The sequence below is a fragment of the Rhinolophus ferrumequinum genome, chromosome 15 (genome assembly GCF_004115265.2).
Source record: "Rhinolophus ferrumequinum isolate MPI-CBG mRhiFer1 chromosome 15, mRhiFer1_v1.p, whole genome shotgun sequence".
Lineage (NCBI taxonomy): Eukaryota > Metazoa > Chordata > Mammalia > Chiroptera > Rhinolophidae > Rhinolophus > Rhinolophus ferrumequinum.
The window spans coordinates 20,938,985-20,965,799 of record NC_046298.1 but is presented as its reverse complement, the minus strand read 5'-3'; the positions used below and the strand labels follow the sequence as shown (position 1 = coordinate 20,965,799).

Here is a 26,815-nt window from a genome sequence, read left to right as displayed (position 1 = left end):
GTATACCTACTAGCCAACTTTCACAAATTTTAATATTTTGTCAGAGTTAGTTCCAATCATTCTAAAGAACACACACACACACACACACACACATACACGATATATTCTTACATATACAGCTGAAGCCACCTGGTACCCTCACCACAACCCCACATCCCCCTTCTTCTCCCCAGAAACACTCTACTATATTTGGTACTTATCATTTTGGCATTTTATGTTTGCCATATATGTATATATCTATATACTATATATTGAATTGTTTTACATAATTTAAAACTTTATGTTTCACCCTGCAATTTTTTTATTTGATTCTACACTGGTTTAGAGATATATGCAACTCATTAATCTGAATATTCCATTTCTGAATACACTGCAATTAATCCATTTTGCTGATGGCACTTAGTTTGTTTCTAATTTTTCACTGTTGGAAACAATGATGCAATAAACATTTTTGTACACGTCTCTATGCAATTTGGAAGTTTCTCTAGGATCCTAACCCTCTGCCTCTTATGCCAAATAAGCAAGTACAGAATCAACACAATAGTGCACAAATATTCTTTTCATTCTCATTATGTTTTTTTTAATTACTATTGCATTTGATAATTCAGGCATGTGAAATTCATACAGATTGTATAGTCATGTTATCTCAAAGCAAAAACAATTGCAACAGCAATATAACAAGATTCTAAATATCAACATTTATTTATCTGCTCTATTTTTATGATAGGCCATTTTTGTTCCCTTAATAAAAAAGACATTTCCACTATAATCACACTGACACACCTCTCCAACATCATGCCTCACTGCCCTTCTCTCTGCTTCAGTCACATCCAGCTACTTTTAACTCCCCAAACATACCAACAATTTCACAATTCTGTGACTTGTCTGAAATGTCCTTCTCCATCTTGTCCCCAACTTACTAGTCATTCTTCAGTACTCTACTCAGATGTCACCCTCTATCTGCTCTCTATGGAGCCATCCCCACTTTTCTCCTACCTAGAAAGAATTAATGACTACTCTCTCCTCAGCAGAATTTCTTCACCTTGAACATACTTCTATTACTTTGTGGATCACAATGGGTTTTAATTATTTATTTGATATTTCTTCCTCTCTTCTACCCTGAGAATCTATTACAGTGCCTCAACACCTGGGTGGTACAGATATGCATGCAGAACTCAGACGAAATCACAGAAACTGATTCCAGGTCTGTACGTTATCCCAATTAGCTCTGGCAAGAAGTTAAACAAACTTAAGGGGAAAAAAACTCCATTTTTATAAAAATCCTGCAACCTTTTCTTTGTACCAGACCAAAAGTAAATAAAATACTTTTGCTACTTATTGCTCATTGGAAAACAGATACACCTATTAATAATGAAAATATTTCTATGATTATTGAAATTAATACTGTAGGGTAACTACATCTAAAATTCAATTTCTAAAGATGGTAAAGAAAGGAGAAGGAAAAGTTAGCAAGTATTCCCATGTGGGAAGAAAATAAAACACGAGTGAGCATGGCTTAATTGTTTGAGTTTATGATATAATGACAGGTAAATCGGTCATTTTGCAAATCTTAGGGATTTGAGTATAACTATTCAAAACCATAAAGATTATTACTGATTCCAACTTTAGATAACTAGGATAAACCCCTGCAACAAGTGAGAATTAGGTCTCTCTTCTCATCAAGGGCATTTTCTTAAAGCTGAACATCTCAGAATTAACAAAGGGCTTTCAAGTACTTATTTTATAAACACAGGGGCCATCTTAGTTGTATCACTAAATAATTTTAACCACTTAATAATTCACTGGTTAATTTTAAATATTCCTTACTTTTTAATCTTTGGGAAAGATCAACTGGTCCATCTGTAAACAGTATTCTATATGGTACACTTATACAAAGTTCTGCACTCAGTGAAGAGAAATTTTGCTCACTGCTCTCAAGAGAGAGCAAGTAGACACTATTCCATACAACCACCAAAAAGCTTCTTTAAATAAAACTTTTTTAAGGCCAAATAATGGCCCACTGACCTTCTCAATCTTAGAAAAGTCAAGACAGACCCCAGGAAGTATTAGTTCATCCATGATTTTTCTTTTGTGAGGATTTTTAAGTCATTTTTTAATGTGTATCTACATTTCCCTTAAGACTATAAATTCCTTAAGGAACTTTAACATTATTGGAACACAACGTGTTGCTGATCAAAGAATGTATTTCCTACCTATATGATATATTCACCCAATGTAGATAAACCACAGAGTTACAACTTAAGTGGGTATCAATGGGCATATTAAAGGCCTAGACACTAAGAAAGCACAGACTTGCAGCAACAATCTAGATGGGTTGTTTAGCTGTTATTAGCCACTGCTAAATTACCAACCATGTTTCCCCGAAAATAAGACCTGCCCGGAAAATAAGCCCTAGCATGATTTTTCAGGATGCTCATAATCTAAAATAAACCCTACCGTAATTCCCCCAAAATAAGACCAGGTCTTATATTAATTTTTGCTCCAAAAGACATATTAGGGCTTATTTTAGATTACGAGCATCCTGAAAAATCATGCAAGGGCTTATTTTCCAGTCTTATTTTTGGGGAAACACAGCAGTGCTTTCTTCTCTACTGCTACTGCCTAAAGCATCAGGTAACTGCTAGAAAGGCCAATACTATCCTCTGAGATGCTTTTAGCTTTTAAGAATCACTATGCCACTGGAATTGTTAGACTGAGAACATTTTAAGTGCTCCCTCCCTTACTCTTATGTAAGAACTGTTGACAAACTTATCTATAAGGGAACACAACTATAATCACCTCTCACATCAACAAGTATATAAAGAACACATTTAAGATTTAAAGAAATTTCTAGAAAGCAAAAGTCTTTAGAGTAAGCCATGAATTAAGTACCCATATCAGTTTTATGCTTTTAACTCTATAAAAATGAAGATAATATAAGAGGGCTGTGATCAGTTCAAAGGTGATAAACTATTAAAGGCACATGTACAATTAACTCCGATATGATATGCATGCGAAAAATAGGATCTGGTAAAGTAACTCTCCATATGCAATGTGCACTATTAAAATATAAAATATCCTAAGGGAAGAAGTATGTTTCTGCATTCAAACTTTAAAACAATATGGGCTATGGGGCGGCCACTTAGCTCAGGTGGTTAGAGCGCCGTGCTCTTAACAAGGTTGCTGATTCGATCCCCACATGGACCACTGTGAGCTGCGCCCTCCACAACTAGACTGAAACAACTACCTGATTTGGAGCTGATGGATCCTAGAAAAACAGACTTAAATAAATAAAAGGGTTTTTTTTAAAAAAAACAAAAACCAATATGGCTGATCTCTATGAATATACATGTTAAGGTATATTTTTGAAGGGGTGGAATGAGTTAAGGAGAGGAAGAATATTTTAGTTCATTAAAATCTTTCTGGTATTAATTGATTTTTTAAAACCATGCACACAATTTTGATCAAAACTATTCTGATTTTCAACTATTAGTAAAAAAACCAATCTCATCACATTCACCGACTAGGTTAATTGTAATTTCATATCTTTCACAGACTGAGTAAAAAAAAAGTCCTAAAATTGGAGGAAACACCTTGAAAATTTATGCTTCAACGGTATTCCCAATAATCTTAAGAATATTAAAAATATCACTCTTATATTCCAACTACAACTATAAAGGGGTACATTCTAAATAGGAATTTGCTAAATAAATCTGGGGGCAGATTTTGAATCAAATTTTCCAATAGCGTATACAGATGGACGTAGATCTAATCTGGCTAAATTACACTGGCTTAGTTATATTAGCCTTTTTATGAAGACCTGTATATTTTTTGACAATAATGATGCTCATAATTTGGCACTAAGTATAAAAGAGTTACAAAAAAAAAAAAATGAGCCTTTTCCAAAGGGTCTTCAGAGAATAACATGTAGAAAATTATGACTTTCCTTCAAATTCAGAAAGTCTTCTATTTATGTATTCTTTTCTAGTTTCACTTGGCACAAAATTCAACCACTCACCTATTTAAGGGAACTTCTGTATGTAGAACACATAACACCTATTCTCCACAGTAGATCCCATTAATTTGCAAAGATTATTTAAAGCACTAACCATATGCAATAAAGCAAGGGACCCAAGGGCCTTAGACACTGTCAGCCTCCCACACCACCAGCACTATAATCAAGATCAATTTCTGGAATCTTCCTAATGGTCCCCAGATTGGAACCCTAGAGAACCAGTGGTAAGTTGGACTACTTCTTGCAAGTGTAGGAAGGTGGGACCTTTCAATAAAGATCTTCATTTCTCAGTTCCTTTCCTGTAACAACTCACTCTCTCCCCACCAAAAAAATTTCTTATAAAAAAAGCTAAGGTTATTTACCTTCTAGGCCAGAGGGCTTTCCCTATCTCTCAGACATGCCATTTCCTGATAAACCAGGCTTGGCTGAACTTTTTTGTTTGTTTATTCACAATTTACATTTGTGTGACTTTATGGTTTTAAATAACCATTCAAAAGCCTTTGGGTAATTATATTTGCAATTACAGTTAAATAAGATACAACAAACATGTACAAGGTTTATGCAGAAGTGGAGATAAACTATGGAAAGTTATTGCTTTAAATCGCTGCATTAAGATCGGAACGTAGTAGTAGATAAAACTGTTTATATTGTATTGTACAGAGACCTATTTTATGTTATTTCATGGATTCACCAGATGCTTCAAATCTATTATTTTTTCAGTGTTCCCATCTTTGTGATGTCCTATTAATTATCTTAATAACAAGTATACTGTGCTCACCCTCAATCCCAATTAACAACTAATACTTTATGTATTTTTCAACATTATTGTTTTGCAAAGCATTTTTGAAACACATTAAACCTTCTAAATTTTCTTTTCTCTGTCTTCTCCTTGGCAAGTTTTAAATCCTGCTGATTCCTCTTCTAGAACTCCATAAGGAATTCCAGTCCATCTCCAGAAGGATACCTAGTTTACATATTTGACCTACAGAAAAAATTCTCCCCAATTATTGCAAAGGCTAGTAGAAAACTCCTTCCAGTCTCCCAGAACCCTTCCTTGTAACCATCTTCACTGTCACCTCCCCACCCTACATTCCTTGTGCATTTGAACTTCTTGTCATCACCTTCAAGGCTCCACTCCCCCCCCACCCCGACTTGCCTGCATCTGCTTTCATTTCCTCCCACTCCCCCCAATTCCTGCCAAAAAGCCCCGCTAGCTGCCTGTTGCATAACGGCTCCCCCATTACCGTCTCCCTGGATCGTCAGGCCCGCTCCGGCGAGCAGGAATGCCCGTTTTTGTCCAACCCCTCCTCCCTTCTGCAACACGCCCAGCGATTCCCTGAGAATAGGCTACTCCCGGGATTCTCGCTCCAGGCGGGGCAGGTCGTGCTTCCAGGCCCGCACCTCCGAGCGGGAAGCCGGGTCTTAACTTCAATGGTAAACCCTGAGGACACAGTCGGCCCGCTCCACCCAGCGCAGCCCCAAGCACACCGCAGCGCCCGGCCAATCACCGCCGCCATCCTCCCGCTGGGGTGATGTCTTCAGGTGTCCGGGGAGGAAGCCTTGCGTACTTCCAGCCCGGCTCTCGGGCCAGGAGCGACAGGCTCCCGGGCTCCGAGCGCGGCCGAGGGACGCAGAGGCGGGCCCGCCAGTCCCGAAGGAGCCGGTGGGCGGCGGCGACGGCCGGGCGGACGCCGGACCCAAGGCGTGGGCCTGCGAGGCGGGTGGCTCGCGGCCAGGGATGGGCAGCAGAGGGGACGCAGACGGCCGAGGCCTCGGCGGGGGCCAGGCGCGGAGGCCTAGGCCGGGTCCGTGGCACCCTCAGCGGAGATGCCCCGCGGCCGAGCAGCAAAGCGGACTGACTGACGCGGGACAGGGGTCGCCGGCTGCCGCTGGCACCGCGCGGGGCAGGGGCGGCCGCTCCCCGCCTTCGCTCCCTTCCCAACCCTCCCACCCGCCTGCCCGCCTGCCTCACCTTCAGGACCCGGATGCCTCCCGGCCGGCGGCTTGCGGGAGCTTCGGGCGGCTCTGGGGGCTCAAGCGGGCCCGCGGGTCCCGGCTCCACCTCCCCCATCGGTGGCAGAGGCTGCACAGGGACGCCCTGCCGGCACGACGGCGCGCGGAGCCTCGGCGGCGCGCGCGAGCAGCCCGCGGCCCCGCCCCCCGCGGCCTGCCATCCCCGCCCAGGGCCCCGCCCCTCCCGCAGCCGCGCCGGACCTGCGTAGCTGCGGGCACTACGCGTCCAGGGCGCCGCGAGCCGCGTGCTGGTGGGCTGGCGGCTCGTACCCCGCGGGCGGAGCCAGGCGCCACCGCAGGGTTGGGCCTCCGCTGCTCGTAGCCCTAGGTTTGAAGGACTGAGGGCAGGGAGGGTTATTTACTGCTATCCCCGCCTCCGAAGTACGGGCTGGACTAGGGGCAGGTGTCAATGGTGACAGGACGTTGACCTCCGCAGAGGGTGGCTCTTGTAACTTAATTCGCCAAGATGTTTCTACTTGAAAGCTTGCCTGTCACCCTCACTTGCAAAGCCATAGAACAAATTGTTGAGAATACTCACCTTAGCGAGGACCTTTCTTTTTCTTACTAGAGATGCTCTCGACCTTCGGCAAATTCGACCCAACTCCGTGTACAAAATGTCAACTCACCTCCCAGCCACATTTTAATTCTATTTAATTTCTATTTCTAGTAAAATTATCAGAATTCGGTTCTCTGTCTCAAGCAGTAATATGGTATGTAAGCCATTTTATTATTGGCAAGAATAATTCAGGTAATCTTTAAGTTAATTATTTTCTTTTAGTTCTTGCATTGGTGGTAGTTTTGTGGCCAGCCAGTGGGCCAAATTGGGAATCACAAAGCCTGATTCCAAGTCTCAGCTCTACCTCTTTTAGACTTATACCCTCGTGCAAGTTACTTGATTTAAGCCTGGCTCTTAAACTGTTAAAGAAATTAATATCTGCCTAGGAGTTATTATGAAAATTTTGTGAATACATGCAAAGTGCTTAACACATAAAGGATTCGTAGTAGCCAATATGTGAATTTTCAAACTGAAGATTCATTCAATTCCTCAGAGTACTCTCCTTGTTAATTCTGTTCCAAATTTTCCCAGGAAACGTAGACTTCTGGATTTTTAGGTATTCCCCTTACACAGATGTTGATGAGTCTTCAAGCAACTTGCAAAAAAAAAATAATAATTTCTTGAGCTTTGAATTGGTAAAGATGGTTTCACCTATTTGTCCATTGCTTCGCTTGTCAAGATCAACTGTTTAGAATATTTTCATTGCAGGCTTAGTACAAGAGAATTTGGGATCTGAAATAGTGCAATCTATGCCCCTCTCTGACAGGTATGCATTTGGAGATACTTTAAATTCCAAGACAAAATTTGACTCTTGCAAAGATTCTGACCCTGTATATATTATTTCGTCTATGAGTTTGGTCACTACTTTCTCCCTTTACATGAGTTACTTTGTATATACCAAAATTCCAGTCTCTAGTAATCTTCATTTGTCTCACTTTAATGAATTAAAGGTTGTCTCTGTTGAGTCTTGGTGTAAGGTGAAAAAAGCTCTCAGGTTGTCTACCTTCCGTGTTTTCCCTCTATCTTGAAATTACATTCAAGAAAGCTACTCAAAGTAGGTGGATTCCCATTTCAGTGCTTATTTGGTAATTTCTTCCAGCAAGAACACTGGTATCTAAGGAATAGGTACCAATATGGAGACACAAGTGGACTTGACCGAGGGCAGACAGACATTGGAAAGAGTAACAAATGTGGTATTTCTAAAATCTTGTTTCTTGATGTATTATTACACATTACCTTTTTCAGATCTCATGAGCAGATGTTTTTTACTGATTCATCACCCGAAGGGAAAGGATGTTGTCCCAGGACCAGCATTTGAGTCCAGTCTGGGGAAGAACAGTGGTAGATGATTTTTTTAATTAATGGGATAGTGAATACAAGCATATGCTCAAGTTATGTATTCACTACTTCTTTAACAACAGTAGTACCTCTTTCAAAGGTTAAAAAAAAACACGAAAAAACTACCAGCCCAGAGATTGCAAGGGATAATATGATGCAGCTCCCTTTAAAGGTCTCCATGATCTAAGATCCAATTCCGTTAGTGACAACTAGTTGATTCTCAGTTTTCTTTTCAGATCATGTACTGCCATTAACATTTTATAGTTTCAAAGGTCACATATTCATGTTCTCCCCAGTTCAAGGCAGTGTGCATTATGTATGCCAAGGGTTATGTAACTACAATTTCTGGAAATGGTAAACAGCTGAGACTAACCCTAAAAATAAATTCCTCTGGGATTTTTTTATGCAAAAATCCATCTGCCCTCACTGCAGGTTCATCGTTACGAAAATCAGTTTGGATCAAGCCAAGAGACAGAGAAGTCATTAGGCTCCTTCGTCTTTATATCCTTCCGATAAGCAGCTGTGCATACCTCTCTCTCCACCTGGACACACACACAATTATCTCAGCCTTCCTAATCCTACAAAATGGAAAGAATGTCTAAAGAAGGCAAGTTCTTATCTATCAGATTTTGGTGGAGGAGCCATAAGAGCTTACTACATGCATTGGCTTCTTTATAGGTGGTTCCCACTCCTTCGATGATCACCGAGTCATCTTTAGCCCTAAGTCCCTTGCTATTCCAACACAGATTGAGCAGATTTAGGTATTATTTTAGTTCAAAATAAACAGGCAGTATTTACCTGGTTTCAAGGAATTTTTTTCCTTGAAATTTGAAGGAATTTTTTTCCTTGAACATTTTTATATTTTTTGAATATGGGGACAATTGAACGAGGGGAGGAAACAACATGGAAAACCCTTCAAGGTGATAAAAATTAATTTGGTCCTTCTAGATTGAAGGTCAAATCTGAACACAAATCATCGTATTAAATAAATGTCTGGAGTCTATTTGCTAAAGTTTTCTATTATAGCTTTTATATATTCATCTAATTACATGTAGATGAAGGTATGAACTAAATTTAGTATTAGAAACAAAGTGAATTTTTTCTAAGCCACATGTAAGAAAAGATAGAAACGTCACTTATCTAACAGTGCCAGAGGGCCCTTCTGCATAAACTAGATAATTGCCAAGGCCTACATCCTTCTCCTTCTCAATTAGAGGACTGTCACACTGTCCCCTTTCTCAATCAAGGAACTGCCAGGGATTATCTGAGCAATAGAAAACCTAAAGCTTCCAACTTCAGACCATCTTCACTTCTATGGAAGAGTTCATATAAAATAGATCAGGCAACATAATTCATTTTGGCTAGTCAAGCCTTTCTCTCCCAGTCACACCTATACTCCAACAATTCACAAATAGAAGCTTGTAACTGAAACCTTATGACCACCTCTAATACACATTTCAAAGAAATCACTGATATGATTTCTTTGCCTTGTGTGAGAATTCACCTTTGTGGAGAAGATAAGCATGGAAATAATCATATAGTTAAAATTTCCAATTATACTTTTCACTGTCTACAAGTTTTTTTTTAAGTTGTTCAAATTCCTCTCTTGGTGAGATGTGTGTAAAAGGAACACTAACAGGTCAGTAAGTTTAGCTCAAAGCTCTGGAATAAGAATTCATCCAAGGCTTCTCTAATTCACTTGCAAGAAGCGAGGAAGCAAATTTTAAATCATTGAGTATTGACTTTTTATTATTAGTCACTGTTCATAATTTGTTTCAACCAAAAGACAATACACACAGCAGAATTCTAATGCATCCCATGTAAATGTTTACATCCATTTTACTCCTCACTCGCCTCTAAGACTTATCATTTAATTTTAAATTTTTTTTTACATCTCAAAAATATGTCTGCAATAATTAGAACTTCATTAGCCGTCCCACTTGGAAACAGCCTTTTAATATTTTTACAGTAAATAAGATGTGATGGGGCATGAAAATGAAAATGTAACTTACAACATTTTGAAAGAAAAAGGACTTTACAGGGACACAGTGGGAATTCACAGAGGAAAGAGTTCAGTAGCTCTTTCCCATGTGGCCCCCAAATAGAAAACAAAAACAAAACACACAAAGCGCAACAGCAGGTTCCAAAAACAAAAACAAAAATAACTCCAATGCTCCATCTTGAAGCCAGAATCAATCAACCTCGTGGAAGTTCGTGAAGCAACTGTGCAAGCTGCTTCAGCATTTTCTTCTGTTTAAGTGTTCCAGGTCTGGAACCCCTGGAGTAGATGGGACCCACTCACTGCTATTGCTTGAAAAAGAGTTATTCACTTCCAGTTCTACAAACAGCCCCACCCTTCTGAGCCAAAGCTGGTCAAAGTGTTTTGAACGTCAGCACTTTCTGAGCAATTCTCTCTTCAGTGATCCTCCCCACTCCCAAACTCATGAGTACACAGACATGTAACACCTCTCTCCACCAACCACAAAGTTTGTGAATATCCACTTTTTGCTCTCTAGCTCTCTCGGTTTAGGACAATGTGGATAAAGTACATTCACTAGAAAAAATACACACATTCAAACTTTTTCCCCTAGTTCTCACGGCCCAAATATTTTCCAATGCAAAAGATAAAGAAGTTGAAACTCAAACACAGTATCCCCTAACTTCCAACCTCGTCTAGAAGAACATAAAAATTGAAAGCATATTAGTTATATAGATATACTCAAACCATTAGTGCTGGACAGTTTTAAAAGTCTATTTTCTTATATGAATGGGACAAACAAGGGGTACGAACCACATCTTTAACTTAGCAAGAGGAAAGAATCCTCTCTCAATCGTTACATTGAGGAATGTTTCTTTAAATGAGAATAACTTTAAAATAAACAGACGATCGCTATACACAGATAAAACATTCCATGACTGTCCAAATCGCCTCAAGGTAACAGCACCGGAGCATTGTGGGAAAAGCTTCTCGGGTAGAGCACCCTTCCTACAATTTTTTGAGATTACTTAAGATTAATTCTCCCTTAGGATTACTGGGGGGAAAGAGAGGGGAGAGGATACAAACTACTCTGGAAGAGGGAATAAATGAGGTAAAAGTACATGTGAAATCGTCCAAGTAAGTGTGTATAGGCTCACTGCTTATCACCCTGGAGTTATTAAAACCACCATGGAAATCGCTCTTTCCTTACAATGGCTCTAAAGTTGTAAGTCTATCCAAATTTGCTCCCCCTTGAATGGTTATACTAGGGAAAGAAATTACTGAAATGTGCAAGTACTCATCGAAATTAAGAGACTTCTTTTAGCAGCAAGGCCAAGTGAGAGGAGAACTAATTCTGATCCTAGAAACTAAGGCACACTGAAGCTTTCAAAGATCCAATCATTTGAAACAGTCTTCACAACCATCAGTATCCTAGGCAAGTATTTGGCCGCTAGTCCTTCAGTACCATGCTCAGGTACTCTCTGAAATCACTTCATAGTCTACACAACACCCTTTGTGTTAAGGCCATGATTTTCATCCCTTCTAGACAAAGCTATGGATGATCATATAACTCTACCTTAAAACTATCATTATCTAAGGAGATGCTTTGTTACTAGAGCAGACCCTTTCCAGCTCCATTAGCTCGCACTGTCGTACAGCATGGTCTCCAGCAGATTTCTGAGATTCAACTCTGTTCAACTAAAGAAATTTGAGCTGGTTAACTATAAATGTCTAAGAGAGAAAATAAAGCCTCTACCACAAAGAGGAATGTTAGACAAATTCAATTCAAGAAATCCACCAATATTGTGTTAATCCTATTATGTTTCACAGCATTAAGTATCCATCCAATGAAATCAGTCTGCAAAGCAACCTTTAAAGGCTATTTTTCATTGCACAGGCAGAGCAGTTGTCTAAAATACATAGTAGTACACACTTGCTGTACTGAAAACTAAGCACAAGATAATATCCTGTCCTTGATTCAGTCAACCATTTACCTAGTGGAGTAAGTTTTAGCAAATCCTGATCTTATATATTGGTTAAGACCAGAAAAGTTTCCCTTTGGAGCCTAGAGTTCAACTCCAGTTTGTCAACTGTTAGGAATAGTCTAGCATCTGATGCAGAGCTAGATTTGACAAGACACTGAAAATTTTAAGTAAAGGCTTGGTGAAACGGAGGGGGGAAAATGGATATTTGTACCCAGGTTTAAGACCAAAGCCAAAGTAGTCATTATACTGTACTCAGTACAATGATTGCAAATATTTTAAGAGTCAAGTGGGCCTGACCTTTCCTTTCTTCTTTAGTATATCAGACATGCACCTGTGCACCTGAACGTACACAGTACATTCAACATATACCACTGGACAGTCACCCTACCTCATTCCAGCAACTCAATGTTCAAGTTTGAAACACAAGGGTCCTTTCTAAAAAACCACTTGGCACTCTCATTAGTTTTTAAAAAGCTCCAGATCTCAAGAGTCTTTGATGCCGATATTCATGAGATTGGCCTCTCTCAAGACACCAATTTCTCAGACTCAGGAAAGGATATTCCCTACTCTATGATGTCCGTAAGACTTCCTCTGACATATGGGGCAAGGAAGCTACAAGGCTTCATTCCAACACCATAAAGTACAATATAGGAAAGATTTCTTTAACTGTGTGGTCTTTATTTCAGTGCCAGTGTTACAGATACAACACAAATGTTCCAGTTAGAAGAAGGAATTCAAACGGAATGCCAAGGTCCAAGCCAGGCTCAGGAAATAAAAAGGGAGGTTTGGAGTAATGGAAAATGACTCCAGTATGCTCTAGGATGAGTCTGATACTCACTCTTCCTATGGGCAAAGGTGCTTTTGTTAAGGAGTCTAATCTTTAAAAGTGGTGAACTCCTCTTTCCACCCATTTACCATAGTTCAACAGGCAAGTTACGGGCTTAGGAGAATCTTTAAAATTTGTGGTGGGAATAGGGGCATTAATAACTCTGTGTGTGTATACATACACACATACATGTATGTGCGTGTATATATATATATATATACACGCACATACATGTATATGTGTGTGTGTGTGTGTATATACATATACACACACATACATATATATGTGTGTATGTATATCTTTTAGAAGTTCACCTTGCACTTTAAGGGGAATCAAATTTGAAAATCATGGGGAATATTTATTCATGACTACAGCTAAAGAATGGAAAGAAAGGGGAGCTGGAAGAGCCTTGGAAGTTTCTATTACAAATAGAGCACCATATCCTTCATGCCAAATCTCAACAAAAGCTCTTTTAAACTGCATCTGTCCAGTGTTTACAAATAGCCTCTCAAGATCTGACCAGTTCTTGGTGACAAACATGCATACATGTGTGTGTCTGTGTGTATACAGCAATGCACAGAAAAGGCTACCAGGAGCCTAATGCCTCTTTCAAACATTGGGGGAACCAGTAGAAAAAGGCAGGGCTCCCTAATGTCCATTCTTACATTTCCATTATGAATGCCAGATGTAAAAAGTGCCTGAAGATGGTGACCCAGCTAGTGAGGAATAAATACCCCACCTTGCCCAGTCCACAGAGAAACACAGTAGAAAGAAGGGGCAACTGTTTGCTGCAGAGACAGAGTGAGTGTTTTCTTGCCATGGATTCCAGTCCACTCCTCCAGACCAGCTGCTTATTTCCTCAGGGGCCCAGGGAATGTTGATTCTGGCTGTAAATGTGGGAGGGGTGGAGAAGTGTGGAAAAAGGAGTAGAGGAGGAAGAGTGCAAAGTAGCCTCCAGAAGCAGCCGGCCTCAACAGTGGAGGAGAGGAGATTAGTCTTTAACAATGCTTCAAGGTCAGCAGTAACTTTAGGAAAATCCTCCTCAACAGTTCTTCTCTTCAGCTCCTCATGCCCATGGTACAGTTGGGGGGGACTTGCCAGCGATCACAACCTCCTTCCCAGAGTTCCTTTGATTGAGTGGGGTAAGAATGAAAACGGTGCGGGACCCTCATTGCCAGGACTGAGGGGGAAAGTTGTTCACCTCTGCTAGATCTTGCATTGCTGAGCCCTTGTGATTATATGTGAGCTTGATCCGCATTCGCAGCTGTTGCTGTGAAAAGAAGAGAGTCACAATTATGCACTGAAATGAAATCTCTAGAATCTGTCCAGTCCACACACAGACTTAATCTTAGAGAAAACAAATTAATTTAAAGCAAAGCTGTCTCTTAAAAATGGCACGCAGGCAAACAACAACAACAAAAAACACCTAGTACTCTAGCTCTTTATTAGTCGAGGAGCCAATATCATGCAGTCAAGTAGAGGAAATTCATCTCCAGAACATGTCCCTGGCTTCAATCCTAGAACTGCATTAATAGGAAAGAACCACTCGGGAGCATTTTCATGGTAACCTTTGCTGAGTGTTTTTAAAAAAGATTCAAACCTTTTATCTAAGTTTCTATAAAATGAAGTAAACATATAATACTCATCTTATGCTATACATTCAGATATACTGTTGCTTTGTCTGTAAAACCTATAGCAAATGTGAACATAAACTTATTTGATACCCAAGACAAAAGAAAATAAAAGAGTTAACTTACATGTAACAGCAGTTTTAAAAGAACTCACAGTACTTTTCACTTTATGTGGCAGATTTCAAATATTAATGCATTACAAAAATGTTTATTCTCTCAATGTATCAAAGGAAATTGTGCTTGTGCTATATAGGTAGATACTTAAAATACAGTGAATAGCAGAATAAATACAAGTGTTACAAGAGGATGAAATCATGCTGGTATTTATGAGGCACTACTAGATATCTTCCACAGTTAAGAAATTCTCTGAATCATTTTCAAAAACTGAAAACTAGTGAATTGATTAGTATTAAGTGGAATCCATTTATTTCTTTGAAAAGATTTAATTAAAATATTGTTTAATTTCAGTTTCTAAAGGTATTTTTCATTTGGCTGCTTCATTAAAAATGTCTCCACATTTGCTATGCCCACCTACTTAATAATTAAAGTAGTAAATGTGGATATTTGGTTCAACAAATGTTCTTACCCCAGACTACAATTTGTGTAAAGATTAAAATGTCTACGCTTTCCCCCTACCCCGGTAAAAAACTAGACCTTTAAGCCTCTAAATAGAGAATTTTTTTTTAAAGCTGCATTTTAATCAGATGCCTCTAAATCATTTAATATGTCTGGGCTCTGTTTATTATCTACAAAAAAAACAAGGTTAGACATTTTTACAGAATTCATATGACTCTGAGTCAAAAAAATCCAGAGAAACCAATCAGAATTTTATTTCAGGAAATATGCTTCCACCTTCTTCAGATACTGTCTTCAAATGTGCCACTCACCTTCTGTGGGTTCAGAACTTTAATGACTTGTGTGATGGTCCCCGTATTAAATGCTGGGACAATGCTGCTGCTAGGAGACAGAAGCTGCAGCTGGAATGTCTGGGGGGAACAAAAGGCACTCTTTAGAAAAAGTAATACACTTCATACTATGTCAGAGAGGGCAACAAATAAAAAAAAGCAGATGCCTAGATGATGGTTCAAGTAACATTTTACCTACTACTACTGTCTATTTGTCTTCCAGATATGAGCAATTCATATGGTATGTGGGTGGACTGTCACCTCATGGTATTTATAAAACCCCCACTGTTAGGGCTGTGGTCATGAAAACTCTGCCCTTTCTGGCAGAAAGAACTTTATCCTACCACTTTGCAAAAGGTGACTAATTCTTGTTCTCACTTAATAGTAACTGATCAACTATGCAGGCAAAAAACAGGTGCCTGTGGCTGAAAATAGCTTAAAAGAAATGAAAAGTTCTAAAAGTAACAAACCAGCATACCAGTCACTAACTACAGACTGGGATCTGGAGACTTGAACTTTTGTTTTCTAAAGCCTGCATAACCTGGAATGTGTCAAGGCCTACTCTTACATGACAGAGGTAAAGGAAAGGCTGGGAAGAGCCAGCTTGTCAATGGATCTCTCCAGTGGGATATAAAGCCCTAACAGAAAAATTGTATGCAAAACGAGCCTATACAGCAAAAGACCTGGAGAAACCAAACGCCATTATCTGTTGAGTGCTGGTGGGTTTTGTTTGTTTGTTTACAGGGAACAAAGATGCTATGAGCATGATAGGTAACCCATATTGCTAACGCGTGTAATCTAGTATGTATGTAGCTATTCTATATATTGGGATTTTAAAAGTCTTTCCTGAAAGTTTAGTCTTCTAAAATATTAAGGAGAAAATAGAGGGAAAGAAAAGGAGAGAGAAAGAGAAGCTGGAGAGAGAGAAGGGGTGAGGAAAGAGACAGGGAAGTCTACCTAGTCTTCTCTAAAGCCAAAAATTACAATAGTAGGAATTTAATCTCGATGCACATATTGTTTTGGGTTTTATTCATAATTTTACTGTCAAGATAAACTATGTAAGCTAAAACAGTATTCATTTATTTTTATTTTTTTGTTAACTGTAAGATGCCATCAATTGTAATTCACACGATTATTTTATGTACCACTGGGAAAGAAAACAGGTCGTCAATTAAACTATTACAAGGTATCAATTTTAAAATGTACCTCAATTTCAAAGATAATAAAAAGTAAAACTAGTAATTAATCATGGAATCTATGAAATATGACATTCTGAAGTTCAAGATACATCATGTTATGCAAACGAGCATTATAAACAGTACCAAAAACAAAGCAATGTTTTAATAGCAGAGATGATGTGCTGCTAGAACAGCAGCGTGAAGTAACCCTAAGTTGCAACAACTAAGGTTCACCGAGAACTGAACACATAGAAAGTGCTTAAAACAGTACCTGGGACATAAAACTCATTTATTCCTCAGGAAATGGATGGATATCCTTAACACCAGCCCTCTTTGCTAAGGCATAGAGGTTAAGTAACTTGCTTAATATCATACAACTAGTATTGAAACCACCTCACTCTGCTTCAAAAACATCTACATTATTGTGGCTCTTAAAAAGTGCAAGTAAAGAAGATCGCAAAATCAGCAGAAACCACAAATAAAAGTTGTCTTAAATTTCCAAAAATGTGTGGTCTGAACATCATTCTTCACGTCACTGCAAATATCAGATCAGCTCAGTCTAAACCAGGGGTTGGCAAACTACGGCCCATGGCCAAGAATGAACTGACACCTGTTTTTGTATGGAACAGAGCCACACTCCTTCATTTATATACTGTCTGTGGGCATTTGGCACTGCAACAGAACTGACGAGAGGCAACAGAGACCACATAGCCTAAAATACTATCTTGTGTCTTACAGAAAAATTCTACCCACTCCTTATTCTAAACTTTTCTTTGTTCAAAACTTTTCGTGATTGAAAGATTAACATAAACACTCCTCAAACTTAAGATTTGATATAAACAAAACTTTAATTTACAAAAACAAGCATTCAGTATATCAACAGTAAACTAGATATTAATGAAGGAGGTATGTATCTCTCACTTATAGATCAAGAGGTGAGAACTTTTACTTTTCTATAAGAAAATACCAAATAGATAAAATCCTTCATCTTAATCAACTGAAATCCATGTTTGAATTTATGTTTCTTAGGTCTTTACCACTCTATTACCCCAACCTATCCCCAATGCCCCAGCATTAACAGACTCCTACTCTCACTACTATTAGAATGTCCTTTCTTTATCCTACAATGCTATCTGTAAGAATATTTAAAGAGTAATTTAATATTTAAAGACCAATTAAAGAGTATTTACTAAAAATGACATGCTTCAGTGAACCACAAAAGTTACATTATTGTTAGTTTGGGCTAAATCTGCAAATTTAGTTTAATCTCTAAACATTAAAATATATCCCTTACTAAATGCATTTTCAAAAAAACGTCAGTCGATCTTTATTCAAAGGAAAAAGGCAAAGACATTGTAGTACCTTTGGTACTGCAGCCTGGAAAACAAAGTCTGTCATGTCCAGCTCTGTGCTGTTGGAAGCCTGTATCGTTATCACGGTGACACTGGGGTTGGTGTTTGACCGTTCAAAGGTGAATTCTATCTTCAGGCCATTCTTACTGTATGCAGTGATGGAGGGGATGCCTGCGAAAGTATAGGAAGATGAGCCTAATTGTAGTCAGCCTAATGCTTATTAGGCAGCCTAATGCTTACAACATCATCACTTGCTTTCTTCAATAACTACCTCTCATTGCTCTATTGATAACATCAGTAATTGTACCTGTGGCGATGTCATTGAAGAGAGGCCCTGATGAAAGCCCATCCAATAAGAAGGAGGGCTGGGATATCTGTGGGACTGAGGAAGGGGCAGGAGCAGCAGCTGGAGTACCTAAAGGAAACATTCCAACTTTAAGTCAATCTTAGCCAGCATGACAAAGCTCACCAAGAAAACATAGGAGAAAATTATTATGATCTCAGGTTAAGAGGATTCCTTGAACAAAATGCAAAAAGCATAAAACATAAAGAGAAAGAACTTAAAACTCAAACACTTTAAAATGAGTAATGTCTGTTCATTAAAAAATACTATAAAAAAAATAGAAAGACCACAGGCAAGAGAAAATGTTTGCTACAAAATAACAAATGGATGACTATCCAGAACTATAAATATCTTCCTACAAATCAATAAAAAAATGATAACCCAATTTAAAAGTGGTAAGAGATATGAACAAGCCATTATCAGAAGAGGGAACCTGAATGAAAAGGGCATCTTATGAAAAGAGATGCTCAATCTTACAGTAATGAGAGAAGTGGAATTTAAAACCATAACGAGATACTACTTCACATCCATCAGAGTGGTGAAAATTCCAGTGTCTGATAATACCAGATACTGGTAAGAATATGGAGCAATGGGGATCTCTAACTTCCATCACAGGGACGTAAACTGGGACAACCAAACTAGAGAACAATTTAGCAATAATAGAGTTGAACATGAGTACACCTCTAAATTAAAGTTCCTCAACCTCAAAACTCTGAAATTTTTAGGCTAGCTCATTCTTTGTTTTGGGGGGCTACTTGTGCATTGTCAGATGCGTAGCAGCATCCCTGGCTTCTACCCATTAAACGATAGTAGCATCCCCTAGTTGTGACAACCAAAACTATCTCCAGACACTGCCAAGCCCTGGTGGGCAAAATTCCCCCCATTTGAGAACTAATGCCCTTCTCAGGAATTTTTTTTTCAAACTTTTATTTATTTAAGTGTGTTTTTCCAGGACCCATCAGCTCCAAGTCAAGTAGTTGTTTCAATCTAGTTGTGGAGGGCGCAGCTCACAGTGGCCCATGTGGGGATCGAACTGGCAAACCTTGTTGTTAAGAGCATGGTGCTCTGACCGAGCTAAGCAGCCGCCCCCTCAGGAATGCTTCTGATTAATTCTTACATATGTACACGGGGAGACATGTACAAAAAGTGTGCACACAGCAAGATAGTTTCCAACAGTGAAATACTGGAAACAACCAAATGTCTATCATCAAGGTAACAGATAAGTAAGTTATGGTACAATGACAATATAAAATACTGTATCTGAAAAAGAGTGAAAATGTGAATGCACTGAAAATACAGCTGGCCTTTGAATAATACAGGGGTTAGGCACACCAATCCCCTGTGCAGTCGAGAATCTGTGTATCACTACCGTCGGACCTCCACACATGAGGATCCCCAACAGAGAAGTTGACCTTTGGACAACTTGGGTTGGAACTACAAGGGTCAACTGAACTGTACAGGTCAACTGAAAAATAAATCCACGTATAAGTGGACCCACACAGTTCAAACCCGTGTTGTTCAAGGGTCAACTATACTTAACATGAATTATTCATGAATTATTCTCACAAATACTATGTTTAGCAAAAAAGCAAGGTGCAAAAGAAAACATTCAGTTGGATTCCATTTCTAAAAAGGTAAAAACTGGCAAAACAATACTACACACTATTATCAAGAAATACACAGAAAAGGTAAACACCAAAGCTAAATACTGCTTTAGGAGAGACAGTAGCTCCCTATTGCATCAAGAGGGAAGGAGATGAGGGGGGACTACACAGGGAATGTCAACTATCTTAATAATATTTTATTTTACAAACTAAGTAGATCAAGATGTTAAACACTGCGTAATAAAATGTTAACACACACCCACCCTGGGGAGGGTGGTATGGAGTTGGGGGAAGAAATTACCATATTACCATTTTTATTTGCTCCTTCCAAATAAGAACAAGTTGAGGATCATACAATAGAGGGCAAGTGATCGAACATGACCATTAACTGAGACATATCAGGATTCTAAGAAGAGGCATAAGAAAATTCAGCAAAACAGAGAATACACTTAATATCTAAATAGATATCAAACTACTTATGAAATTAACTAAAAATATAACATTTTCAAAAGCATTAACAAAATAAAAAATAAAGGAAGGCTGAAATATCGTTTCAAAAAAATACCAAGTACACTAGGGGGAAACAAAACAAATGACATACTAAAAATTATCAAGGAAGGTAGAAATACAGATGGAGAAACAAAGCACAAGACGCTGAAACAAATGTGACACTCCAGAACGTGCAGTCAAGCTGATTACCAATGAAGTATACAAAGAAATACTCATGGAGTTCTCCTAGTTTTATAAATCAACTCTAGTAATTTTCCCACAATTCCCATTATCAAAACAATTTTTAAAATGTGTTCCCAGTTCCCACGGAAAATCAGAGGCCACCCAAGATATACAGATAACATATGGGTCTCTAAGTCCCTTAAATTTTAGCTTTTTTCCTCCTATAGAGGTACAATAGGTAGTTTTGGGAAACAACAGAAACTCACTGCTTCAATTCCTCTAAAAGCACACACTAAATTTAGTAATTTCCATTGATTTAAACTACTGTACATTAGGATATAACTGTGATGATGGCTTAAGGAATTTAGAACTCAAAAATTTTTAACTTAAATGCGAATATGTGGATATATATGAAACATTCCCCATGATTGAAAAAATTAAGATTAACTAAATAATAAGGCCAATCTTTCTTCCACCTGTTAGGGCTTTAAAAAAATGATACTGTACAATACTTATGATGACTGTACAGTGAAACTGATAGCTATGTACATTGAGGATTAGGTAAATAACTTTTACTAAGTGCCTACTATGAGTCACGCATGCACTGAATAAGTTACCATTCCTCACAAATACTTCGTGAGGTAAGTATTGATCATCCTTATTTTAAACAGATTCAGAGACTAAATAACTTAGCCAAAGACAGTAATCCAAAATTGATGTAATGATATTTGCTGAGGTGTTAGTTATAAGAAAAAATCTAGAAATAAACAAAATGCCCAATAGTAAGGAATTGAATAAATAATGGTACAAACTTCTTGATGAAGTATTAGACAACCATTTAAAATTTTAATTGTGAAGGCTATGTACTAATGTGGAAATGCTAATACGTTAAAAAATAAAGCATATCATCTATACACTACATTTTAACTATGGAATTTTTACCTTTCCATATATCCAATATAGATTTGAAATTAACTACATATGAATGACTCCAAAATATGTAAGAAGTAACATTTTGAAATTTTGTTGAGACATAGTAGATATAAACCATGAGCTCTGGGATGCTGCTGTGTTAGGGAAAAAAATCATTTAGCTTGTGACAGCCAGTCTAGATGACCACACAAACATCCTTATCCTATAGCTATTTTCTACTTGAGATCATGTATGCTATAAGCCTCCATTATATTTTTAAAGAAGTCACTTAAGATAGAAATTATATACTACAGTTATATTCTTGGTCTAAGGCGTTCATAGTATCAATTACAAATGCCTAATACATAACACATCAATTACAAATGTGTACTACATAAACAAAGATAAGAAAGAATACACCCAAATGAAAGTTAGGTTTGAATACTACATTTATGGATGATTTTCTCTTTTCCTTGCTTTAAAAACAGGGAGAAAGGGAGGGAGAATGGGGGAGGGTCGAGAAAAACAGGTTAACATCTCTTCATTCTCTAAGTGACCATAGCTCTTGCAAACTAACCATGAATAGAAAGAAACCTAGAAAAAGTGATTATCTTGGGATACTAACTAAAAGCAAAGAAGACTTGGGATATATTTTTTTTCTAACTTGAAAGAGAAAGTCAAAAGACTATGAGTACTTTATTTCCTCAAATTAAAAATTGGACTTTAAGGAATCCCTACTCTCTAGAGCATTAGCACGGCAGTTTATATCCAGATGTGAAGGTTCTAGTCTTGCTTTTCATTTAGCCTCTCCCATATTCAACTGATTCATGTGTTAGAAAGTCTGTGTTCACATGTCCTCCATTTTCGGTCTCTGCGCTTTTCGCAGGTCTCCCAACAGCGCTATGTTGGGACAGAGCATCCAGAGGTTCACAACCTCACTGGTCCATAGGAGCCAGCGAAGAATTTGCCATTTTCAGTGGTGGTTGCTAGTTATGATAACTCTGTACTTTGGATCTGGATTTGCCGCACCTTTCTTTATAGTAAGACACCAACTGCTTAAGAAACAAGGATGTTTTACTTAATCCATGAAACAGATATGAAGAGGAGCACTTTAAGAGGTGGAGTCACTTTGAAAAATGGATCAAACTGTTGAACTCAACATACTAGGTATGTTTGTAAATAAACTTACAGCATGAGTTCTTAATGCCTCTTCTGGGAAATACAAAATGTGATAATTTGGGAAAAAAAGAAAAAGAGAAACTCTATGTTCAGTGTAGTTTTTCCCCAAAGCCGTTATCCCTATCTAAGATGATAGCCTCACCTTACAGCCTGGCCTCACCTGTAAGGTTGATATCTCCCAGCAAATCAAGAAGTTCTCCACCAGCAGAAGCTGGTTTGCTTGTAGGTGCAGTTGGAATAACAGGTGTTATGTCATTTCCTCCCAACAAATCCAATAAATCATTGGCCTAAACAAGAAAATAATATCTCAATTTATCAGTCATTTGCCTAACCTATATTTAACACAAAGCTCTTTCAACACTTAAAAATAAGGAAGAGAACCATCATTCAATCCATGAACATTGAAGGAAATCCTCTAAGAAATGGCTCATAAGGAACTATAAAATCACCAGGGACCCCAGATAACCAAGTGAAAAGCTACCTGGCTGGTAGGCTGTGGCCCTGAGGGTGGTGGTTTGGTCTCTAGCGGAGCTGGTTCTGTCTCTCCATTTGTCTGTACAATCTCAGTAGGGCCATTTGTGGTCACTTTTTCCATGACAGGCATTCTCTCAAGCAGGGCAGACCTGGAATAATCTGAAGTGGTTAAATTCTAGGCAGTTAACCTAGATTCCCTACCCAAAACAATTACTGTAACTATACTGGAGCCAAACGTAAAGAGCCATCTTCCCTCCCCATCCCCTAACACACAAACTAAATTAGAAGGTAGATTACAAGAATACATGACCTAAATTCCTGGCTGGATTAAGGGCAGGGCAAGAAGCCTTGAATGCACAAACTGTCAACCCAAATCTCAAGAGACTGGGATTTCTCAGTGGTAGAGAATTGGAATGAAAGAAAGGTAAATTACTGAATGGTATGTATTACCGTATTTTGCCATGTATAATGCCCCCCATGTTTTTGGCCCAAATTTTCAGGAAAAAAAGCTTTCGGGTTTTTTTAATTCAAATTTTTATTTGTTTACATTAAGGTACTTGTTTTTTGTAACATAACGAAATTTTAGCATTTATTTTTTAACATATTATGGTACAAGAAATGTTATGTAACAAATAATTACAAAACACAAGAATAGATACAAGGTAAAAGAAATTTTATGTACCAGTAACAAATTTACGATATTTATGCATCATAGAAGGCCAAGAACTCTTCATTGTTGCAAGTTCATCATAAGTTCAACAAAATCGATTATCGTATTCCAGGGTATTACTTTGCATACGGGCATCGTTATTGATTTCTAGAGTTACACTTTTAACTCAAAAGCAGAAATAAAAGACTTAAAAACACTGATATAGACATGGAATTAGTACTAACCATGTATAATGCACATCCTTATTTTTCCCCTCACAAATTTGGGCAAAAAAGTGCGCATTATACACAGCAAAATACGGTAACAGGTTCCAATTAAGATACTGCAAAACAGAAGGGAGAAAAAAGATGACATGCACCAAAATGTTAATAATATTTGAATGAGACTCTCTTGAAAAAAATACAACTCCCACTTCTTAACCAAATAAAATGGAAAATGAAGCAAACTTTCCATACGAAAAGAAAGGGGAGAAGGGCAAAGAAAGACCAGTTAACTTATTTCTTTTGAGGCTAGACAGAATAGAAGATGAACAAAACAAGCAATTAGTCAAGCAATTAGAACTAAATAGGGTTATGAAGTCCAGTTAATAAAGCACGAAGAATGCGTCTCCTTTATGGATTTATAATGACAATTATAAATTGTTCGGGACGTTAAGAGGCACATGCATTACTTACTTTCTTCCACTTACCTCATATGGTCATATTTCTTAAAAAGTGCATTATATTCTACTGCCCTCTGCTGGAGTTCCACGTCAATGCTGCTTCCATATATGGAAACCACTTTCTTAATTCGGCTTTGGGATAAAATGACAAATGAATTCAAATGCCCAAAGGAAAGTTCATAAACAAACAGAATAATGTTTAAACACAAGTTTTCTGGCTAAAATTTTGAAATAGTCACTTTTTTTTAATTTACATAGTCTTTCAAAAACGAAACACCTTTCCTTTATCTTCATTCATCCAACATATACCTCGACACCATCATTCATACCATCATTCACTATTATAATTATTCTAATTGCAATGCTAGATTTTTGTCTGCTAAATGTCCCATACCCTAAAATTTGCTAGACAAAGGTATCAATTATTACTTTGCTATAAAAGAATAAACTTATACTGTTCATACTCTTCTTTAATAACTTTAAAATAAGCTTTTATCAGCAAGAGAGGCATAGCATCAGTTGTATCAACAAAGGGTCATCACCTGACACCAAATTTTTCTAGTTCACAATTTAAAGAGTCAAAAATATACTTTTTCACAAGGCCTTACATTAAAAAGTAAAGCAGAAAGTCTAAGAGAACTAAGTTTGCCTTATATATGCTTGGGTGGGAAATTGTTCCAAGAATTGATTTTTATTCAAAATAGTAAACAGCAGAATTTAAAGATTTAAACACCCAAACTCTCACAATTTTCTTCTTATTCAGACATCTCAAAATATTATAATAAACCAGAACGCTTATATAAGGAAATAACTTAAAAAAAAGAAAAAATGCATTAGAAATCTGGTTTTTTTAAAACATAACTTTTTACATTCAAAGTAATCAATAGTGGGGTGGAGGGATGAGAGGAAGCAGAGTATAGATGAAATAAAAATTAACCACGAAACGAGGATTGTTATTGTGGAATAATAGGTATATGCATTTCATTTTATTATTCTCTCTACTTTTGCCTTTGCTTGAAATTTCCCGTAATAAAAAGTTTTAAAATTACAAAACAACCTGTTCACCTTACATCTCCATACTCACTTTACAGTACAGGTGAATCGAGTAGAAAGCTTCATAATGGCAGTGAGGGCATAACCTCGTGTCACAGAGGTGGACATATTAGAGATTAGGACACTTTCTAAAATATCCAACACTTCATCCTCTGTTACCTAGGGAGGAAAAAAAGGCAAGGTACAGTGAATTGTAAAAGTAAACATCTAAATCTGGTATCAAGTCACAGGATGCCACTAGAAAGACAATCAATCCTTCCACCATTACCAAGCTTCTAACACAATTTGTGCTTTGCGAGGGTAACTGACCAAGCTGATCTATTAACCAGAAGCAGACAGGAAGTAGGTAGAAAAGAGTGGAAAATACCGATTGGGGACTGAGAGGCACATTACAGCTTCATGAGGCAGAAGTAGAGGAAGGAAAGAAAAAGTTACAGAGAGTTCAAGTGTTGTTGCCACAACTTCTAAAGTCAGTTCTTTAATGAGCAAATGAAAACATGGCTATTGGTCTCACTGCTTGTTTAAGTCAGTGAGAGGGTAAAAGAAACACTATAATTCAGTCTGATCGGGTAGGGATGGATCCTAAGGTGATAATTTTAAAAAGTTCAGTGGCCCAATAAGTTCTACCTAAAAAATTGGCAGGTTTTCCAATATAATTCTGGTATTACTTCTTTAAAAGGTTTTCAAGGAATCAACCTCAAACTACCCTCACAACCAAACCCACCGTTTTTTCCTATCTTTAAGAGTGACAAGGGATACCTGAATAGGCTCTTCCTCTTCACATTGGCCAGATACGAGAAGATCTCCATATTCACCTATACACCATGCAGCTACTTGTACCAAAGGTTGCTGTCAAAAGAAAATTATCGTTTGTCAAGAATTTTAATCCTTGCAAAAATTAATGCAAATCATAGGCCATCTAATCATAAAGGCCAAAACTGAGCCACATTTAGAATTAGTAAGAACATATCAGAAAAATAAAGTGTAATTTCCCCCCCTAAAGTAGGAAAAAGGGCAAATGAAGCACTTACTTGAGAATAATCACCAAGAATTGCTTTGTACAAGCGCTGGACAGTGTAGGCATGCATCTCCACACTATTGGTTATTAACTGGATCAAGTTGGGGACGGCATCATCACGAACATAGCTTCCTGCCTAAAAGGAAATGCAGACAGTTACCCCTAGAAACACACAGTAATGATAAAAAATGTTAGCGATTATTATGCTGTTAAAAGGACGCTACTGCAGAACACCCTCAAAGATAAACTTGGTTCCAATTCTCAGGTTCATAAGCAGCTCAAACTTCAAAGTCTTACTTATTTAAATGAATATTCTAAGTTTTTTAATTTTATAAAAAATAAAATAAAATCTCCTCTTTGTCCAAAGTAAAAGGAAAATATAAAGGTTTAAAATTTCAAGAAAGGGTGCCGGCCCGGTGGCTCAGGCGGTTGGAGATCCATGCTCCTAATAC

General features: G+C 37.9%; 3 protein-coding genes across 5 annotated transcripts in view; 1 reads left to right on the top strand and 2 right to left on the bottom strand.

Annotated features, from left to right (window-relative positions):
* Positions 1-6,154, bottom strand: part of PHLPP2 (PH domain and leucine rich repeat protein phosphatase 2) — a 64,309-nt gene extending 58,155 nt beyond the window's left edge. The window contains exon 1 of one of the 2 annotated variants that reach the window (XM_033127438.1): positions 5,988-6,154. In XM_033127438.1, the coding sequence (XP_032983329.1) occupies positions 5,988-6,086 (99 nt within the window). In that variant the 5' untranslated portion in view covers positions 6,087-6,154. Of the gene's footprint in view, positions 1-5,416; positions 5,435-5,987 lie in introns of those variants that run through there. The other variant, XM_033127440.1, reaches the window with a different exon arrangement.
* A 3,489-nt stretch (positions 6,155-9,643) lies between these two features.
* The window catches only part of AP1G1 (adaptor related protein complex 1 subunit gamma 1), a 74,682-nt gene continuing 57,510 nt past the window's right edge, over positions 9,644-26,815 (bottom strand). For both annotated transcript variants that reach the window (XM_033127306.1, XM_033127307.1), the window contains 10 exons: positions 26,377-26,499; positions 26,105-26,194; positions 25,377-25,504; positions 24,320-24,424; positions 22,969-23,110; positions 22,648-22,774; positions 18,085-18,192; positions 17,788-17,948; positions 15,230-15,328; positions 9,644-13,981 (listed from right to left, as the gene is read on the bottom strand). In XM_033127306.1, the coding sequence (XP_032983197.1) occupies positions 13,880-13,981; positions 15,230-15,328; positions 17,788-17,948; positions 18,085-18,192; positions 22,648-22,774; positions 22,969-23,110; positions 24,320-24,424; positions 25,377-25,504; positions 26,105-26,194; positions 26,377-26,499 (1,185 nt within the window). In that variant the 3' untranslated portion in view covers positions 9,644-13,879. The remainder of the gene's footprint in view (positions 13,982-15,229; positions 15,329-17,787; positions 17,949-18,084; positions 18,193-22,647; positions 22,775-22,968; positions 23,111-24,319; positions 24,425-25,376; positions 25,505-26,104; positions 26,195-26,376; positions 26,500-26,815) is intronic.
* Positions 21,912-22,543, top strand: LOC117034427 (cytochrome c oxidase subunit 7C, mitochondrial-like). The gene has a single exon (XM_033127308.1). It carries the CDS (start codon positions 22,160-22,162, stop codon positions 22,388-22,390), a length of 231 nt encoding a protein of 76 aa, XP_032983199.1. The 5' UTR covers positions 21,912-22,159; the 3' UTR covers positions 22,391-22,543.

Coding starts and splice junctions, on each gene's coding strand:
- LOC117034427 (XM_033127308.1), top strand. CDS start 22,160: ATGTCCTCCATTTTCGGTCTCTGCGCTTTTCGCAGGTCTCCCAACAGC.